The sequence below is a fragment of the Acartia tonsa genome, chromosome 13, assembly GCF_053477335.1.
Source record: "Acartia tonsa isolate MP-2025a chromosome 13, ASM5347733v1, whole genome shotgun sequence".
Taxonomy (NCBI): domain Eukaryota; kingdom Metazoa; phylum Arthropoda; class Copepoda; order Calanoida; family Acartiidae; genus Acartia; species Acartia tonsa.
This window is the reverse complement of record NC_137272.1, coordinates 12,828,947-12,851,698: the sequence shown is the minus strand read 5'-3', so window position 1 is coordinate 12,851,698 and position 22,752 is coordinate 12,828,947. Positions and strand designations below refer to the sequence as shown.

At 31.2% G+C, this 22,752-nt stretch overlaps 1 protein-coding gene across 1 annotated transcript in view; it reads left to right on the top strand.

Moving 5' to 3' along the window:
• The window catches only part of LOC145335151 (uncharacterized), a 63,583-nt gene extending 41,682 nt beyond the window's left edge, over positions 1-21,901 (top strand). Inside the window, exons 12-18 of the mRNA XM_080180883.1 lie at positions 6,943-7,016; positions 8,015-8,091; positions 15,001-15,081; positions 16,267-16,335; positions 16,933-16,985; positions 18,977-19,039; positions 21,808-21,901. Coding sequence (XP_080037009.1) covers positions 6,943-7,016; positions 8,015-8,091; positions 15,001-15,081; positions 16,267-16,335; positions 16,933-16,985; positions 18,977-19,039; positions 21,808-21,884 — 494 coding nt within the window. The 3' untranslated portion in view covers positions 21,885-21,901. The remainder of the gene's footprint in view (positions 1-6,942; positions 7,017-8,014; positions 8,092-15,000; positions 15,082-16,266; positions 16,336-16,932; positions 16,986-18,976; positions 19,040-21,807) is intronic.
• Positions 21,902-22,752: the final 851 nt, after the last annotated feature.

Here is a 22,752-nt window from a genome sequence, read left to right as displayed (position 1 = left end):
GAGAAGAGAGAGAGAGAGAGAGAGAGAGAGAGAGAGAGAGAAGAGAGAGAGAGAGAGAGAGCGAGAGAGAGAGAGAGAGAGAGAGAGAGAGAGAGAGAGAGAGAGAGAGAGAGAGAGAGAGAGAGAGAGAGAAGAGAAGAGGAGAGAGAGAGAGAGAGACAGAGGAGGAGAGAGAGAGAGAGAGAGAGAGAGAGACAGAGAAGAGAGAGAGAGAGGAGAGAGAAGATAGAGAGGAAGAAGTAAGAGAGAGAAATAGAAAATAACTACTAATGTATGCTTTTGATAGCTTATGTTTACTAACATTGGAAGAAATATAAATTCACAGTCCATTTTCCTTTCCCTGTATCCCGAATCTTTTGCAGTCTAGAAGTTCAACCATATGAATCAAGGAGTGAGGGGATGTTGGGCTGGAAATTAATTTAGTACCCAAAGTTTTATAATCACGTTATGCTTAAAAAACCTTATTTTGAATATGCTTGGTTAATTCCAAACTAGTGGTAACCAAAATTTTCAACCAAAAATTATAATCTACAGAACGGCTTTTGGTACTTTTATCAAATTTTGTATCAAAACTAAAAGTGTTAAAATTTTGTCGACCAATGATTCTAATCTACAGAAGGGGTAATTTTGTTTATCATCAATAGAGGGACACATGTCGTCTTATTGTCTTATCCCTTAAGATCCCTGAACCATACGCATATATACAATCTCAAAATTGAATTCCATCTTTTGTATTGGATATATATGATAGATATATAGAGGTTAGATGGATGGATAGATAGATGGATAGATAAATGGATAGATAGATGGATAGATAGATGGATAGATAGATGGATAGATAGATGGATAGATAGATGGATAGATAGACGGACAGATAGATGGATAGATAGATGGATAGATAGATGGATAGATAGATGGATTGATAGATGGATAGATAGATGGATAGATAGATGGATAGATAGATGGATAGATAGATGAATAGATAGATGGATAGATAGATGGATAGTTAGATGGATAGATATATGGATAGATAGATGGATAGATAGATAGATGGATAGATAGATGGATAGATAGATGGATAGATAGATGGATAGATAGATGGATAGATAGATGGATAGATAGATGAATAGATAGATGGATAGATAGATGGATAGTTAGATGGATAGATTCATGGATAGATAAATGGATAGGTAGATGGATAGTTAGATGGATAGATAGATAGATAGGTAGATGGATAGATGAAAGGGTAGATAGATTTACTTATTTTTTTATAAAAGTAATAGGTTGTCTGTACCTTATAATCTCACTAACCACTAATCCGACTGGATTTTTCTTTAAGTTGAAGCTCCATATAAGTCCAGAGCTGGATCTTTAAATCATTTCAATGTTTCGCCAAATCGAGGTGAGCCAACTTTCCACCAATGAGAGCATGCGAAATGCTGCGCTGTGATTGGCTGAAATTCAGCGCACCCCGATTTGGCGTACCATTGAATTATTTTAAAAATCCAGCTCAGGGAAGGTTTAAACTATTTTGGACGGGTAAAAATGCACTTAAACCTTACCTCTATACCCAACAAAAAAAGTAAAACATTTTTCTTGAAATTTTTTTCTTTCTTGAACTTTCTCTCTATTACTTTTTGTCATTTATTACTTTGTATCTATCTATTGTATAGAATATTTGAATAGCCAGAGATATGAAGTATAGATAGATAGATAGATCTTATATGTATTACTTTGTATCTATCTATTGCATAGAGTATTTGAATAGCCAGAAGTATAAAGTATAGATAGATAGATAGATCTTATATTACTTTGTATCTATCTATTGCATAGAGTATTTGAATAGCCAGAAGTATAAAGTATAGATAGATCTTATATTACTTTGTATCTATCTATTGCATAGAGTATTTGAATAGCCAGAAGTATAAAGTATAGATAGATAGATAGATCTTATATTACTTTATATCTATCTATTGTATAGAGTATTTGGATAGCCAGACGTATCAAATATAGATAGATAGATCTTATATTACTTTATATCTATCTATTGTATAGAGTATTTGAATAGCCAGAATTATAAAGTATAGATAGATAGATAGATCTTCTATGATTTTGTATCTATCTATTATATAGAGTATTTGAATAGCCAGAGATATGAAGAATAGATAGATAGATAGATCTTATATTACTTTGTATCTATCTATTGTATAGAGTATTTGAATAGCCAGAATTATGAAGTATAGATAGATAGATCTTATATTACTTTGTATCTATCTATTGTATAGTGTGTTTGAATAGCCAGAGATATGAAGTTTAGATAGATAGATAGATCTTATATTACTTTATATCTATCTATTGTATAGAGTATTTGAATAGCCAGAATTATGAAGTATAGATAGATAGATCTTACATTACTTTGTATCTATCTATTGTATAGAGTATTTGAATAGCCAGAATTATGAAGTATAGATAGATAGATCTTATATTACTTTGTATCTATCTATTGTATAGAGTATTTGAATAGCCAGAATTATGAAGTATAGATAGATAGATCTTATATTACTTTGTATCTATCTATTGTATAGAGTATTTGAATAGCCAGAATTATGAAGTATAGATAGATAGATCTTATATTACTTTGTATCTATCTATTGTATAGAGTATAAGAATAGTCAGAATTATGAAGTATAGATAGATAGATCTTATATTACTTTGTATCTATCTATTGTATAGAGTATTTGAATAGCCAGAATTATGAAGTATAGATAGATAGATCTTATATTACTTTGTATCTATCTATTGTATAGAGTATTTGAATAGCCAGAATTATGAAGTATAGATAGATAGATCTTATAATACTTTGTATCTATCTATTGTATAGAGTATTTGAATAGCCAGAATTATGAAGTATAGATAGATAGATCTTATAATACTTTGTATCTATCTATTGTATAGAGTATTTGAATAGCCAGAATTATGAAGTATAGATAGATAGATCTTATATTACTTTGTATCTATCTATTGTATAGAGTATTTGAATAGCCAGAATTATGAAGTATAGATAGATAGATCTTATATTACTTTGTATCTATCTATTGTATAGAGTATTTGAATAGCCAGAATTATGAAGTATAGATAGATAGATCTTATATTACTTTGTATCTATCTATTGTATAGAGTATTTGAATAGCCAGAATTATGAAGTATAGATAGATAGATCTTATATTACTTTATATCTATCTATTGTATAGAGTATTTGAATAGCCAGAAGTATAAAATATAGATAGATAGATCTTATATTACTTTGTATCTATCTATTGTATAGAGTATTTGAATAGCCAGAATTATGAAGTATAGATAGATAGATCATATATTACTTTGTATCTATTTATTGTATAGAGTATTTGAATAGCCAGAATTATGAAGTATAGATAGATAGATCTTATATTACTTTGTATCTATCTATTGTATAGAGTATTTGAATAGCCAGAATTATGAAGTATAGATAGATAGATCTTATATTACTTTGTATCTATCTATTGTATAGAGTATTTGAATAGCCAGAATTATGAAGTATAGATAGATAGATCTTATATTACTTTGTATCTATCTATTATATAGAGTATTTGAATAGCCAGAGATATGAAGAATAGATAGATAGATAGATCTTATATTACTTTGTATCTATCTATTGTATAGAGTATTTGAATAGCCAGAATTATGAAGTATAGATAGATAGATCTTATATTACTTTGTATCTATCTATTGTATAGTGTGTTTGAATAGCCAGAGATATGAAGTAAAGATAGATAGATAGATCTTATATTACTTTATATCTATCTATTGTATAGAGTATTTGAATAGCCAGAAGTATAAAATATAGATAGATAGATCTTATATTACTTTGTATCTATCTATTGTATAGAGTATTTGAATAGCCAGAATTATGAAGTATAGATAGATAGATCTTATATTACTTTGTATCTATCTATTGTATAGAGTATTTGAATAGCCAGAATTATGAAGTATAGATAGATAGATCTTAAATTACTTTGTATCTATCTATTGTATAGAGTATTTGAATAGCCAGAATTATGAAGTATAGATAGATAGATCTTATATTACTTTGTATCTATCTATTGTATAGAGTATTTGAATAGCCAGAATTATGAAGTATAGATAGATAGATCTTATATTACTTTGTATCTATCTATTGTATAGAGTATTTGAATAGCCAGAATTATGAAGTATAGATAGATAGATCTTATAATACTTTGTATCTATCTATTGTATAGAGTATTTGAATAGCCAGAATTGTGAAGTATAGATAGATAGATCTTATATTACTTTGTATCTATCTATTGTATAGAGTATTTGAATAGCCAGAATTATGAAGTATAGATAGATAGATCTTATATTACTTTGTATCTATCTATTGTATAGAGTATTTGAATAGCCAGAATTATGAAGTATAGATAGATAGATCTTATATTACTTTGTATCTATCTATTGTATAGAGTATTTGAATAGCCAGAATTATGAAGTATAGATAGATAGATAGATCTCATATTACTTTATATCTATCTATTGTATAGAGTATTTGAATAGCCAGAAGTATAAAATATAGATAGATAGATCTTATATTACTTTGTATCTATCTATTGTATAGAGTATTTGAATAGCCAGAATTATGAAGTATAGATAGATAGATCTTATAGTACTTTGTATCTATCTATTGTATAGAGTATTTGAATAGCCAGAATTATGAAGTATAGATAGATAGATCTTAAATTACTTTGTATCTATCTATTGTATAGAGTATTTGAATAGCCAGAATTATGAAGTATAGATAGATAGATCTTATATTACTTTGTATCTATCTATTGTATAGAGTATTTGAATAGCCAGAATTATGAAGTATAGATAGATAGATCTTATATTACTTTGTATCTATCTATTGTATAGAGTATTTGAATAGCCAGAATTATGAAGTATAGATAGATAGATCTTATAATACTTTGTATCTATCTATTGTATAGAGTATTTGAATAGCCAGAATTATGAAGTATAGATAGATAGATCTTATATTACTTTGTATCTATCTATTGTATAGAGTATTTGAATAGCCAGAATTATGAAGTATAGATAGATAGATCTTATATTACTTTGTATCTATCTATTGTATAGAATATTTGAATAGCCAGAATTATGAAGTATAGATAGATAGATCTTATATTACTTTGTATCTATCTATTGTATAGAGTATTTGAATAGCCAGAATTATGAAGTATAGATAGATAGATCTTATATTACTTTGTATCTATCTATTGTATAGAGTATTTGAATAGCCAGATGTACGAAGTGTTCATTTATTTCCACACAGAAGAATCGAAAAATATTACTACATTTTTCTTTGCGCTTGACTTGATTATAGAGTTGCTTCGCTTATAACAGTATACTTTGTTGTCCCAGGAATCAATATACCAAAAATCAGATCATTCGGATAATTAGATCACATAAAAATTTTTTGTTAAAAAGTAGAAAAATCAACATGTTTAAAATGGACGTACGGACATTCTGGTAATGATTATAGAGTTGCTACGCTTTCTAAATCGTACCTACCTACTACAGGAATCACCATGCAAAGTTTGAAATCGATAGGACAATTCTAACAAGCCTAAATTAACAAAAAAAGCTATTTGTCTCAGACGTACGGATGGACGGACCGAACCTAATTATAAAAAAGCTTCGCTTTTAAAAAGAAATTGTGGTTAAGCAATTTTGTGGAAATTATGCCACAACCCCGTCAAGAGAATCTGTCTGAATCTAGAAATCTATTAAGAATTTATTTGTTCAGTACAAGGGTGGGATGGGACATTTGACCATAAAATACATTGATACCCAAAGTTTTATAACCACGTTAGCTAAAACTTCGGGTACTTTTATTCAATTTTGATTTTTAGTTCCAAACTAGATGTGTCAAAATTTTTCAAATATTAACAGGAAGTTATATCATCTATTTCTAAGATGCTTTTTTTCAATTTTATCTAAGAAAAAACCAGATTTGTTAGATTAGGTTAAGTTAATTAGATGTTAGCTGAGCCCTTTATAAAATATACATGTATACTATAACTAGATAAAAATCTACATAGATTACATTTTTTATATAATGATTCTTGTAATAAGTAGGCATTGATATTGGAAATCGGTACAAAAGAAGATTATAATAATGAGATCAAATCTAAAGAAAATTTTATTGAAATATTTGTATTGGCCAAGTCAGTATAAAACTGTTATATTGGATTTGATCCAGGAAGGGAGGGAACATTAAGCTGTAAATTACACTGGTACCCATGATTTTTTAACCATTTTATCTTATTTGTAAGTTCAAGAACTTTGGGTACTTTTATTTGATTTTTATATTTATTTCCAAACTAGTTGTTCACAAACTTTTCAACCAATAATTTTTATCAACAGAAGGGGTAATTTTGTATTTCATTATTTCATACTAATTTATATCCATTAAATCAGAGATATAGGGATATGACAATAGGCAATAAATAAATTATTTCAGTTGTAGTGGTTACTGTTAGAGAGATCTTTTGTTACGGACATACACGTAGACACCTACCACTTTTTTAAAAGCATCTAGGAGCTTTGTATTCTATGGAGAAGAAAAGGGAAATAAAATTCAAAAGTATCATAACCTTAAACCAGCAAGACAACTACCTGGATCCCCCTGTTGAGGACCTTTTTAGTCTGCTAGCAAATTAATTTCTGCTCTTTAGTAGCGATTTGGCTGTATTAATTTTTCCAACGCTATTGGTTGAATTTCAAAGACTCAATTTAAAGTCGGCATGGGGTCCTCGGGGTGGGGACATGCACTTCTTTACCCCCTTCCCCCTCTATTGTTTTACTCTAATGGATAATCTATTCCTCTAGGGTTTGGAGTACCATTGATAGGGAGTTATCTGGAGTATCTGTTGGACAAGTTTGGATGGAGGCTTGGATTTCAGGTATATCTATCTATCTAACAATCTATTTATCTATCAATTTATCTATGTATCTATCTATCTATCAATCACTCTATCTCTCTATCTATCTATCTATCTATCAATTTATCTATCTATCTATCTATCTGTCTGTCTGTCTGTCAATATTTCTATATCTGGAGTATCTATTGGACAATTTTGGCTGGAGGCTTGGATTTCAGGTATATCTATTTATCTATCTATCTAGCTATCTACGTATCCATCTATCTATCCATTTATCTATATAGACATCTCGTTACTTTTATATTAGGGTTTGTAAATATTCCTATTTATAAGAGGCTTTACTGTAAATGTTCAGTGGTTAGCGAGATCATACGCTACAGACACAGACATATAGACATCCTATTACTTTTATAAAAGGATTTGTAAATCTACATGTTTAAAATTATGGGTCTAGACTTTTAGGGACAAAATTGATTCTTTTGTTAAGCTTTTCTATACAAATATTAAAATGATAAAATTTACTCCTTAGAAGTTTTATTTTTTATATTTGAGACTCCAATCTGATTATCTATTTTATTATGTATCGTTACATTTATCTTATTATTTAGAAAATGACTGTATCTCTAATTTCAAACATTCCAGTTATTCCAATTTATCTATTCATCTGTCCATCTAGCTTTCATTCTCATTGTCTATTTTTATAATTATGTACCCCTTTTATTATCTCTTTAGTTAATTGCTGAATCAATAAGGCTTAATACCTGTTCTTACTATGTATCTTATTTATCTATCCAACTATCTTCAGCTTATTATCTATCCAACTATCTATCTTATTGTATATCTTATTATCTATCCAATTATATATCTATCTTATTATCTATCCAATTATATATCTATCTTATCTATTTAGTTAATGGCTTTTAAATCCTTCCATTCCTAAATGTCTTTAAATCTATCTAAATGTCTATAAATCTATCTATTTATCTATCCATTTATCCAATTATTTATCCTCTATTTAGATACTTGCTATATCAATGCTGTTAAACATCCCCATAATCCTTTTATTCCGGCCAGCAAGCCTATATCATCCACAGAGGTAATACACTTATTATAGACAGACAGATGGACAAACAGACAGACGGACGGACAGACAGACAAACTTAAACCTTGACTTAAACCTTGATTCGCTGATTCAAAATAGCAGTGTTCAAATTTAGCCACTAATAGTTCTAATCTAGGTTAAATAGTTTTTTCATGACTTGGGGTGTACATAAATTTATCGACCATCATACTTTATTGTTCTGAGAATCATCATGAAAGTGTAATCTTGATAGGATGATTCTAACATACAAATAATAAAGTACGGACCGACTCTAAGCTTTACATTAAAGATATCACAAATTTAAGGGATATGACAATGGACAATAATTTATATGCGTCCCCAATGATGATAAACCAAATTATCCTTTCTGTAGATTAAAATTATCGGTCGCAAAATTTTGAACAAATCAATAAAATTTCAATAAAAGTATTTCAAAGTATTTGAGCCAAAAATAAGATGGTTATGCAATTTGGGGTACCAGTGTAATTTACAGTTTAATGTCCACTCCCTCCCTGAAAAAAATATATATTCTTTGTGCACTTGGCTATTTTGTGCGTAATAATTGTGGTATCCGCCTAGGGTAAATGGCAGACACCAGAGTTCGAATAAAGACTACGGCAGTGTGAACAGACGTGGACACCTTACTATAGAGAAGCTACGCTTCTCTAGCATTCACTAGACAAGAATCAACATCTATTTCAGTTGTCACTTTATTGGAGGTTTAAAGGATACTAAAGCTATATACAACAAACAATAACTACATGGATAGGAATAAATGATCATAACATAAAAGCATTATAATACATATACAATAGTCAGTTTGGGCAATCATGATTCCCCATCCCTGGAAAGGGTGGGGGGAATTAAGAATACAGTTAACCATAATATAAATACATATGGATTAGGAATAAAGATGGTTAAAGATAAATCATACAGTAAAACATAGATAATTGCAATGGTTAGGTAGATGGCTATCCCTGTCTGGGGCAGGCAGGATAGCCCATGGAGCAGCACAATAGGTAGATAAGCATAGAGGGGTTGAGTGGTAGGTCTGGGTACTAAAGAGGGAAGGTTTGATGATTACTTGTGACAACAACAGTCTGTGTGGGGGTGATTCTATCAGGTGAGGGCAGGTTTAGATCCTTTATCCTCAGGGTTGAGGTGGTGCTGATAACTTGGTGGTTGAAGGGGAAGGTTCCGGTGCTTAAGATGGGAGAGGGAGGGGTAACACCCCTCCCTCCATTTGCAGGACAACTGAGAGATAAAATCAGTACCGTTATCTGACATCTTTTCAGGTGGCTTCATAATTGGAGAATAACAGGATTTAACTAGGTGCGTAGCATCACTATAATGTCTTGGTTTCTGCATGGTCCAGAGCTGCCGCATACCACATAATGATAATATAGGTTAGACCATTATATAGTGTACAATACACAGTTGGTTCATAATGTATATAAATTTTAAAAAGAATCTTTTTGTGTTTGTCCGTTGGTCCATCAGTCCGGCCATGATTTTCTCAGCTACTTTTTGACATACACTGCTAGTTTGTTTGGTGAATAGCATCCAGTAAATGTCGGTCTCGCATTAGAGTAAAACACTAGAGGGGGAAGGTGTTAAATTACTTTATTTCCCAATCGCAATATCCTTGTACCGACACTCAATTGGGTCTTTGAAAATCAACCAATGGTGTCATGAATATTAACCCAGCAGAAAACAAATTGCTAGTAGACAAAAAAAGGTCGTTGAAAAAGGCGGGGAGGTAGTTACACATACACATCTATACTATAGATTTGTTGGTCATGCTACAAATAGAATAATTTATTCATTTTCAGAAAGGTTGCGAGATTTTTTATTGTATAATTAATATACCCTGTACCTTTCATAAACTTCTATGAAAAGTAAAGTATTATCAATCTAGCCCAATATCAGATATTAGCAAATACACACAAGAACAACATACTACTTTAAAATAAAAATTCAAATAACACGAAATTACAAAATAAGTATTTTGTCCAAACTCAAATTTTTACCCCATTGTGATTTTACTTGTAAGTTTAAAGATGACCCCTGGGACAAGTAAGAAAAAAGTCAAGGATCTAAGGGATAAGACAATGGACGATAAAGTGTGATGTTCATACCCATGATGACAAACAAAATTACCCTCGTTGTAGATTAACTATTACTTAAAACGTTTAGTCAATCAATTTAATGACCCAACAATTTAAAATGTAGTAATAATACCCAAAGTTTTTAAGTCAAAGAAAGAGAAAAGTTAATATAAAACTTTGGGTACTAGTGTAATGCACCCATTCCTCCCTGATATTAAGTTGGTTGCGTAGTCCAAAGAAGTTTCAAACTGTATAAGACAAAAGACCAACAGTAAACAATAATTAAAAGTTTGGGAAGCCAAAGATACAAAGTGTATAAGACAGAGACCAATTGTAAGAAACAATATTGTGTACTCTAAAATTTAGTGCATATCTAGAAAATATGAAACAAAAATACTACACACTTCTGTAAATTTTAATTAAGGTGGCTGGGCTGCCTTACTTTGCAGGGCCTCTAACTGCGGTGCTCTAACCGAAATTACCTAAATTAACCTGACCTAAATTGAAAAACAAACAAACTAAAAACTTACCCCCTGCCCCTCCCCCCCCCCTCTTGATAACTTAATTTTAAAATTAAGAAAGAGGGGTTTAGTGCTCGAATAGGCACTTTGAGGGAAAATGCTAAATAATCATGGTTCTAAATTGATAAGACAATGGCCGATAAATTGATGTATATCCCTAATAATGATACACAAAATTACCATTTTTTGTAGATTATAATTAGTGATTGAAACATTTTAACAATTTAATGAGCCAACCAATCGAAAAGCTCCCAATGTTGGTAAGAACAAATAAGAAAACTTTGGGTACTAATATAATAAACAGCCCATTGTCCCCTCCTTCCTTGTAAATAATCCAAGAAAAATCAATGATTAAATCTATTTACAATACATAGAAGAACGATATTTGTCCCTGTAAGCAAAAGAAAATATATCTAACTCAAACAATTTGTACAAAACTACCGTGTACCACATTGGTCATCTAAAAAAAATGCATTTATTAGCTCCTGTCCAATATAAAATTCCCATGTTCAAGATGCATTGTACATACATACTATAAAGATTGTACTATGAAACAGCAATTACAACATCTATAGATAATCAGAGATTGTTGCCTTAACAACTTTGAGGACCTCAGTGAATTTTGATTGGTTGATTATCAAGTTGTTTGTTCAAAAATTTCAACCACTGATTTAAATCTACAGAAAGGGGTATTTTTGTGTATCATCATTGAGGATGTAAATTGATTTATCAGCCATTTTCATATCCCTTTAGATCCCTTATTGATAATAGATTAATATGTAATGCATTTCAACATAAGTTTTTTGGGTGTGGTTTAAACCTAATACATTTTTTAATGGACAATCGAATGAAAGTGGTTCTAGGGGCGCAGAAGCTATTTCTAAATTGCAAAGGTATGGTTTTCCCTCACCCATTTGTATAGAGGCAAAAAACCATAATATTGTCAATATATTGGATTGTGATCAGAATACAAATATGTTTAGAAAACGGCAAATAAAAATCATTTCTTTATACAAAAAAAGAGATCTTTATTTATTATAAAAAAGGATTATTATGAAGTTATACAAAACTATGACTCTGACCGAAAGCAATATTTAGTTTAGGTTAGGTTAAAGGCTAGAGGGCAGATCCCCCGCAACTAGGCAGGCTAGTGGGCCGAGCGCCGCAGCCAGAGATATATTTTATAGGGGGAAAGGGGAATACTCAAATTTTCAAAAATGAAAAAAATATCCTAAGAGGATAATACCAATTTTTTTAGAACAATAGAAAGCCTAACAAATCTAATGTTTAAAATCTTGATTCCAGGACCATTAGGCACAACATTATAAGCCTTTTTAGAACACATTAAATATCCCAATGAAATTCTAAGAGGTTAGTAAAGATTTTGTCCACAGTACATATGATTTTTATGTTCATACTTATCTTATTCGACATTCATGACAGAGATATGTTATCCAAAGACATAAATTAATTTTGTTTTTAGGCTCATTGTAGCCTCAGGGTTTTCTAAGAATTACCTTGTCTTTTATTCATATGTTATTTTAGAATATTGTATAATAAGATATATAAGTTGGAAAGAATTTAAATGTTAGAGGTAGATTTGAAATCTGTATCAAATTTTAAGGATTTTTTTTATAAAATTTGTTTTTTCTATAATTCTTTCTTAAAAAGCGCAAATACAATTTAAGTTAATTAATTTTGACATCCGTTTTAGGTTTATTGAAAACTACCTCTAATTGGTTGAATGATGTACGACACTTTAGCTTCTCCAATTAGAGCGCAGATAATTTCAATCCACCAATCACAGATGTCATTTATTTTTTGATTCAAAAAGAAAAATCATTTTTATGTACGATGATAAGGTTTAAATGTTTTTAACTCTATTAGAGATCTTATCCTACAAATACGAAAAGTTCTAATATCTTTTTTTTTAATTTTAGAACTAACTATTTATGACTTTGTGTGACTCTTTGGTATTAGCGACAAAATAGTTCTTTTTTAGATGAAACATCTCTGTCCTAATTTGACATTAAATTCAGCAGTTAACCAATAAATCTTTTCTTGGCTCAGAGATTATTCACAAAAATTACATTTTACCAACCTCAATTTTATATTTATCCAATCCTGTTATTTAAGAAATTTTGCAAAAAATTTGGTAATTTTTTCCCGCGTAATTCCGTTAAGTTGGGTATTGGGTTGTAGTCAAATGCTTTTATTAAGTCAAATTGTTCTTAATTATGGACCATTTCATGTATGAACATTAATAAAAGCAGTAAAAATTATCCGATTAATCTGATTTTTTGAATACTGATTCCTAGGACATCAAAGTACTATGTTATAGGCAAAGGATCTAAATAATCATGTCCTAAAAACGTAAGTATGTTCTTAAACAGTATCTGTATTTAAGCAGTTTTTCAACAAATTTGCTTACAGTTTTGATTCGACATTTATATATTTATGTTCTGATTAATCAGATATGACACTCTACAAGTGTTAATGTTCGTTTGTCTTACCGTTTCAGATCTTCGTATTTATGGATGTTGTCATCCTTGTTTACATACATTTTTGTTATACAAGTCAAAGTGTTAGTAGACATATACTGGGGGGGGGGGGGGTAATTTTGTATTTACCCCCTCAAAATTTGAAAGCCCTACTAATTTTAACTCTCAAACTTCAAAACTTCTCATTTCACCCTCCTCAAACTTTGAAACCTCTCATTTTAACCACCCCCGCCCTCCCCACCCCCAACTTTGAAACCCTTCATTTTGATGACGTGTAAATAAAATCTGAAATATAAATTACGCAAGTGAGTACAAAATATATACGCATATTTTGGTCAATTTTGGTGTTTTTTTTAAAATGCAAAATATAATGATAACTATTAAAACAATTTTTAAGTATAACTTTTATCTTATTAGGATAACAATTAAAAAGAAAAATATTTTTACTATATGCAATTCGTGTTCAAACACCTAATTGAAAAAAATAATGCAAGATATAGCTTTTATTTTAAGATAGACTAGGGGCAACGCCTCCTAGAAGCCTTTAGGTATTATTAATGTGGGAGGGGGATAAGTCAACCGCCTTTCTACTTTTTAATTTGAGTTTTAATAAAAAATATTATAAAAAAATTTTAGGTAGGGGATTTGAAATTGGCGCATTTGTATAAACACCAGTTAATGCACAAAAATAAGGGGGGGGGACAAAACAAGTTTTAAAAAATCCGAGATTTCGAACTACTGTCATCCTTCATTTTAATGCCTTGAAAAAAAAAGCTATGATATCCTTGAGTCTGCTGGGTGTTATCTTAACCCTTACAGATCGGGCCCCAATTCCCACCTTAATAGATCAGGGGGGGGGGGGGGCTCAAAGAGCCCCCCCCTCTATCTCGGCTCCTGGTACAGATAAAGACGTAAAATTTTTTCTGGTGGTTCATGTGTATTTTTAGAGAAAATTACTTTTTCTAGTCATAGCAGTCAGACCGCTCCTTAGCCGCTTTTTAGCGGCCAGCCGCTAAATTTTAAAACAGCCCTAGAGCGGCCAATTTTGCAGCTAGAATGACCAAATTTTAGGACGAACTTTTATTTTTCATAACAAAAAAAAATACTTTTTCTGATCATCGCCGAAAAACGGCAAATAACGGAAACCGCCATTTTCGGCGGTTTCGGCGGTAAAACGGCGGTTGGCGGCGCAAATAATTATTTTTATCTGTTTATTATTTACCAAAAAAAATTATAGGTCTCTAGCTGTAATAGAAGCCACGATATTCATGATATATGTCTGTAGTTAAAGCCGGACAAAAATCGGTCATAAAGTCGGTCAGGGAGCGGTCAAACGGTCATAACACCACTTTTCTCAGATGGTCATTGATATCTAAGTATTCACCCAAAAAATTTTAGGTTTCTACCTTATACACAAAAGTCATAATGTAGAAATTAAGATTTATTTTATTTAGAATTTTTTCTAATTTTTTTGCTACCCAACCGACTTTGACCGGACACCACGACCGACACAGACCAGATATCCTAATAAAATCAACTCTTGCCGACGTATAATTACTAAACTTAAAAAGTCATGAAGTTACAGCTCTCCATCTTACCTACAAAAAAAATGAGATTGAAAAAAACTAGAGGAGCCCCCCCCCCCCCCCCCCCCGATCTGTAAGGGTTAAACTAAGATTGTGCTTTTTAAGTACTAACACTCTACAACGGGTAATGTTTGTATGTCCTACAGTCATTAATGGATGTTGTAATCCTTATTTTTTATTTATTCAGGAGAGCCATGCAGCATATAAAGTACCATCAGAAAATTATTCTTGGAAGAAGATTTCTCAAACCAGATCATGGATTTTTAAAGTAAGAATTTTACTTTTATGTATTTATAAAAAAAAAAACGTTGTAAGGGCTATTCATGAAGTAATAAGACGGGATACACTAAGAGATATTATTTCAGTGTTTCTCTAAACCAAATTTTGCTTATAAAGTGCATGATTAAACGGTCAAAGGTTCATCAAACAACCCACCCTTTGATTGCAAGGCTTTGTCTAGGGGTCCTACCTTTGTATGGTATAGTCCTGCGCCTGTTTTGTCCCAACACTTACCCCCTTACTCTAACTATTTATTTCACGCACCTTCTATTTTACCCTCTTAAGTTATGACGGAGTTTTGATAAAAAATTCAAACCTATCACTTTTCCTATGTCACAGTCTAGTCGCGGGTTATGCTCACCCCGGCCCTTGAAAGAGGATCATGGCGGGAGGGTTGTTCTCCCTTCCACACCATAAATAAACATTTTTTTTGAGTAAAGACCCTTACGTGACAACGCCTCGTAAGGGGCGTTTCGTTATATTTTCACAGTAGATTTTTTCCTATATTTAACCCCTGCGGGGGGATCTTAAACAAAGTAGCTTCGGACAAAGTAGCTTCAGGACATTTACTTAAGAAAAGTAGCTTCTTAAGAAAAATTATTCTCCAATAGTAATAAAGGTCATGGCCGCAGCGCTCGGCCCCCTGGCCTGCCTAGCCGCGGGCACTCGGCCCCCTAGCCTATAACCTAACCTAACCTAATCTATGTTAGCCTCAGGACATTTATTTAAGCAAAATATCCTCAACTGTTAATACATAGGTGGTTTGGAATTTCGTGGATTTTACAAAAAGTGGTTGGTAGATTTTTACAATTTTTAATATTGTTTTTACAATTTTTAAATTTATGTTTTACAAATTTTAGGTTAGGTTAGGTTATAGGCTAGGGGGCCAAGCGCCCGCGGCTAGGCAGGCCAGCGGGCCGAGCGCTGCGGCCATGACCTTTATTAACAGTGGAGGCTACTTTGCCCGAAGCTACTTTGTCCGAAGCTACTTTGTCCTGAAGCTACTTTGTCCTGAAACTACTTTGTCCTGAAGCTACTTTGTCTGAAGCTACTATGTCCGAAGCTACTTTGTCCAAGATCCCTGCGGGGGCCTCTAACCCTGTGGGGCCAATTAAATAACCCTGCGGGGCAATCACCCAACCTAAATTAAACCCTATTTTTTCTGTGTGTTTAGATATCATGAAAAGTACCTGCTGAGTCGGCATATTCTACTACTTCTATGTTCTGTGTTCCTAGTAGCCAGGTATTGTACAAATATAAGATAAATTGAAAAGAGGGGTAGCTTTTTGCCCTATGCTAAACCCCTGTGGGAACCTCTTATTTTGAAGCTACCTAGTATCCAATATAACACAACAGAATCTAAAATAATAAACAACAAACAAACATGCAAAAAACTACCCATCCCCAAATCCTTATTTTGGATTCATATAAAACTAAGATGTGAGGTTTTCAGTTGTCAACATGGAACTGTTTGTGAAATCACCAAGAAAAACAATAAGTTAACCATACCCATGCATTAGAAAAATTAATTTTACAGCATGGCTTCTAAATTCCAATATGTTCAATAAATTTCATAAATAAATTCTCCCATAATATTTATTAAACAAGGATGACAACATCCATAAAAGCGAAACTTAACAAACGATATAAAAGATACTTTTAAAAATCTAAAGAAATCAATTTACCAAAAATGTACATTCGGATTTTCTGGTAACTTTTATATCTTAATCTAAATTGTACTTAATTATTACAAGAATCATCATGCCAAGTTTGAAAATGGTGGGACAATTCCAATATGCTGAAATTAATGATAAAAGCTACCCATTTAATTATTTTTTAGCGGTTTATTCTGTCCGATGTATCTGTTTGTGATGGAAAAATCTTTGGATAAAGGTAAACTTTCTATAAAAGTAACAGGATTTGTGTCTGCCTGTCTGTAGATTAAGATCCCCCTGGACCTATATAGATATTTCTTTAATTGAAGATTATTTTAGGTCATTGGAAGGTTTTAACTATTTTTGGGGATGGGGAAGATGATAATTAGCCCTCAATTTTTTGAACTCCTTTCTTTAACTTAAAATTTAAGTGGTTATTTTGTCTGTCCGTTTAAATATCGCTAACTAATGGCGGATTAAGTTTTTTTTATAGAAAGCTTAATATAGGCTCTGGAATAGTTTAATATTATTTTTGGAATTAAGTCTTTGGATGGTTTTAGGCTATTTTTAATAAGTTTTCAACCTTTTAAAGCCGATAGTATTCTATTTTCAGGGAAATATTGTAAATGTGTTGAGTTTAGGCTATTTTGTTGAGATATTATCATAAGAAAAAAGGATAAGAGGATGAATACTCACCCCAATTTCATTGTAAAATATTACTTCCCCCCTACTAAAATAATTTGTCTGCTATTTATCTAAACCGTCCGCGGCTTTTTGCATCTTAATCATAACCTATTCTATATATGTAAAAAAAAATAAAAAAAATTTTATCTTATTAATTATTATTATTTTTCTGTAATTAATTATGTTTTAAAAAAAATTAAAGAAAATATTTAAAATACAATTTGATTTAGAATCTTAAAAAACAAACAGCCGCGGACGGTCTTAGTGCAGCAGAAAAGTATGTTTCGCCTAGTTTAAAAATAGGAGGGTTCACCTTTTATGATCAAAAATTTATTTTTTTTCAAATTTGCTTAAATGTAATATTTAAATCTAATTAACATGATAAAACTTTTAAATGTTTACTAATAAAAAATTAATAGTTAAGCTCTCAGCCACCAGGTTCGCTAGTTGTCTACTTCAAAGACATACATTAAAACTAAGGCTAAATATTAAATAAAAAATTTCATAACTGAATAATCTAAATAAGTGAATAACCTGTAATGCTATCTATGTTCTTTCTCAGACAATACTCGTTTTTACAATATTTTTAACATTTTCAAGTGATGTTATTTACCCCTCAGGGTTTGGCCCTTTAGTGACAAAAATCCAAAACAAGAAAAATACAGGCAAAATAAAAATTGATGAACGCTTTGATATTCTAGTTCTATATCCAAAGCTAGATGGCACTGAAAAACTGATTATTATAATTTACAATCAAATGTTCATATTAAATTTGTAAAAACGTTTATTTATTAAAAAATATAAGTTAGATAGACTGCAATATAAATCTTATAAGCTGATAATGAGTGTTATGATTAAAGTCAGTAGCAAAGTCATGAAAAATTAATAATGATAATTTTATATTCTTTCATCAGGTTTCATCAGAATGGATGATATTTCAAAATATTTCTATATCATCCCTTAAAAATTAGATTTATGCTTCAAACAGCAATTATAATTGTCTTGAAATTATATTTAATTTTAAGATATTCCCATTTTGAAAAGTGGTGGAATAACATTAAAAATTCAGCGCGGCAATTGCTCAATATAGGCCTCTAGGCCCACTGCCTATTTTAGTCCTTCAAATACCTCGATTTCTCTCTTTTATTATTTTCTCTATGGATATTATTCAGCATTCAAATACACTTTTGTACTTTTTAAATATCAAATATTATGGTGAAATTGGTAAAAACTTGCTACGCTTTTGTTAAATAAAGTGCTTTTAATGCTTTACAGTGATATATCATTATCAATTTTATTTAACAAGGATGATTACGTACAATAGTAGCGAAGCTAAAATTCTTAGAAAAAAAGAGAGAGAGAGAGAGAGACAGAGAGAAAGAAAAATACCAACACACCCTTTTTCAATATATTTCAAAATAAGACTTTTTCTTCGCTCGACTAGGCACTTTTAGAAAAACTACCGAATTTATAGAACAATACATGGCACTAGTGTTGAAAAGAGGCTATCCTTAGAAACACTCAGTTTTGAAAAAAATATTTTAGGGACAAAGTTGAGTCTTTTGGTAGCATTTGGTGGAGCATTTGCTGGTGGTGTGGCTTTGTCAGGTATCTATCTATCTATCAATCCATCTTTCTATCTATGCATCTATCTATCCATGCATATATCTATCAATTCAACTGTCTATCTATCCATCTATCTCTCCATCTAGCTATCAATCTAGATACCCATGTATCTATCTATCTACCTTTATATCTATCCATTTGGCGGAGCACTTGCGGGTGGAGTTGCTTTATCAGGTATCTACCTATCTATCTATTCATCCAACTATATATCTATCCATCTATTTGTCTATCTATTCATCCAACTATCTATCTGTCTATCTATCCATCTGTCTTTATATCCATTTTGGATGAGCATTTGCTGGCAGTGTGGCTTTATCAGGTAAAGACACATCCCAAAATTACCCAAAGTAGAATGAAATCATTTTAAATATGGTTAAAAAAAATATAGGTATCAGTTTAATTTACATTCTAATGTCGTCTTCCAAACCAAAGCTGGAATTAACTTTAAAAAGCCATTCAGGGAGGGAGGAGACAATGAATTATAAATTGAAGTGGTGCCCATAATTTCCTTATCCTTTGGCTTAAAAACTTTAATAACTTTTTTGATTTCTTAAATAATTTATTGCCATTGCCTTATCCCTTAGGATCCCTGCACTTGGTGCATGTACAATAAATCCAGACTATAGCTGGATCCATCTTGAAATAATAGATAAAGAATACATGGATATGTAGACAGATGAAGATTTGCCGTCAATTTATGTTGCAAATATTTAATGGTCAGTTCGTTCATCTAGGAGGAAAGAGGATAGGAATAATGGAGTGTAAGGGGGTATCGTAAAACATCCAAGTAATTATATATCTATTCTTGAAATAGTCATTAATTGCAGTGCGCATATACTTCCGTACATGTATTACATTGTCAAATTATAAGATTTAAATATTATTATTACAGCACAAAATTCCTGTTCATATGTTCTTTGCTCTTATCTAAGACCAAACCACTTATGAAAATTGTATAGATTATGTGATTGTTTTGCGAAAAAAATAGGAAAGTGATAATATGCGGTGTGAAGGCACATTTGTTAATTGCTGCACTAATGAAGTTTAAATATGGTTTCTTCTTTAAAACTGTGGCACTTTCCTTTAAAGTTTCCTCTAAGCACAGAACCCCATATTTTTTTTATTAAAATTGAAATTAAGTTAGGTTGTAGGAGTCACTTTTATTTATGCCAATTACTTCTGGTGGACCCGCAACCTACAACTGCGGTGCCTTTATCCATCGGAGCTACCATCTACTCAATATAACCTAATCTAACCTATGGTTAATCACGAAAAAAACTATCCGCCTTCCTAATTTTCATCTAATTTCAAAATAAGGAGGTAGTGAGGAGTTCTCTGCTCACTAGGAACTTTGAGGAAAACCACCACGACTATAAAATGCAGAAAGGATTTATATTTGACTGTAAATTACACTGGTAATCTTTCTATCTAACTATCTATTAATGGTACATCTGTCTTGAAGTGTAAATGGAAAACAAAAAATGTCTGCCCTATAAGAAGAAAACAAAAGTTTTAGACATTAATATCAAGATTAAATCCTGAAATTTTCAAAATATTCTTACGAGGGTTTTTTAAGAAAATTAGATTTGAAAATTTCAAGTTCAATTTCCATCCCCTAGGAGTTACAGCATAATCATGACAAGAAAAGCAAAGATTATTTATTTTAAATTTTAAACAACTTTGCTATATATGATTTATTTAAGGCTGAATTTCCGTGACCTTGGAAAAGCAACTGATAAAAATGGCCATTAATTAACTCCCTTCAGGAGTGGTTTTATGAAGAACTTTATAAAAGCAAACTTTTGTTTTCTTCTTATAGGGCAGACTTTTTTTCCATTTACACTTCAAGACAGATGTAATGGGTATATGTTTTTGTCCATCTACCTAACTATTTTTATTTCTATATGTATTAAGATATATAAGTTTTCCGGAATTTTAATGTTAGGGGGAGATTTGAAATCTGCATCAAATTTTAAGGATTTTTTTTATAAAATTCGTTTTTTGTATAATTCTTTATCTAAAAGCGGAAATTCATTTTAAGTTAATTAATTTTGACCAATAGGATAGGTGGATTTTTAACTACCTGCGCTCTAATTGGTTGAAAGATGTACGCCATCCAATCAGAGCGCAGATTTTTTAAATCCACCAATCACAGATGCCAAAATTAATTAATTTAAATTGCATTTCCGCTTTTAGATAAAGAATTATAGAAAAAACGAATTTAATAAAAATCCTCAAAATTTGATGCAGATTTCAAATCTCCCCCTAACTTTAAAATTCCGGAAAACTTATATATATTAATATGTATATCTTTCTACATACATATATATCTATTTATCAATCTTTGGTTTCTTCGTACCCACATTAAAATTAAGGTAAAAGTTTTGATATAATATATCTGTTAATCTATCTATCTACCTCCATAATAATCATTTTATTTATTCTAAAGTTTTTCAACCTATTTTCAAAAAAATCACTATTCAAAGGCATGAAGTTATATTTCGATTTTAGCAATCCTTTTCAATTTATTTTGTCTAAAAAAAATATATTTATGAGACATTAGAAAACAGCAAATTTAATTAAAGATATTAAACATATATTTAAATAAAAAATGTCACAAATTATTTTGAAACTTATAACCAAAAAGTACAAATGACAACTGGAGAAGTTTTATATATATCATATGTCATTGTCCATCTATCTATCTTTCTTTCTATAATGTTACATTTATCTATATATCTATATTTTAGGTATACTAGTGTGGATATTGGACAAACGAGGAAAATCTTTGGTCAACACAAAGCATTTAGGAAAATCAGTTGTCTAATCTAATTTATCCTTGAAGCAAAAGATCTCGGTAACCACTGATATATTTATTGAAGGACTTATATAATAAAAAGTAACTTCTGGCAGATATTGCTTATAAATCACAGAATATTAAAATTTAATTTTAGATAAGTTTTGGTTTTCATTTCTAATGAATAGAAGTAACAGGATGTCTGTATGAACAAAGGATCTTGGGAACTGCTTGATCGATATGGTATTCCTTTACAGTGGAGCTTAATATAGAACCCTATAAGTTTTTCGTTTAGAGGTGCATTAACTATTTGATTCACAGTATATAACATTTTATATAAAGGGTTAATTTTTATTAAATTTGGTAACAGTAACAGGATGTCTGTTTGTAGCTAAAGATTTCACTAACCACTAGTACTCATTTGCATATCTATAAGGGGCGTCGTAGCTCAGTGGTAACGCACTGGGTTACAGTGATGAGAGTTCGAGTTCTAGTCCCCATGTGGCAACTCGAATTTCTCAGTTGAATACATTCGCGCAACTTCCCCTGGTTGTGTAAGAAGGGAGGCTATTGAGTGGTTTAGATACTTCAGAGTCACGTACATATTATCTGTACAACCCTTATCCCAAGCTCCTTTGCAGAGATCGTCATTCATTACGGTGACTTAATTTGGGACACCTACCATACTCGGCGAGGGTGAGGTAATATAGAGACGTAGATCCCTTGAGACAGCGGGCCAAGGCATAATATACTTGAGCGTGGAGCTTGATATCCCTAGTGGCTATACAAAAGTGTCTCGTCCCTCTCCACGACTACTCAGGTCCAAACACTAAGAAACAATGGCTACACAAACAAACAAACAAACAAAAACTCATTTGCATAAAGGTACCAGGAGGTT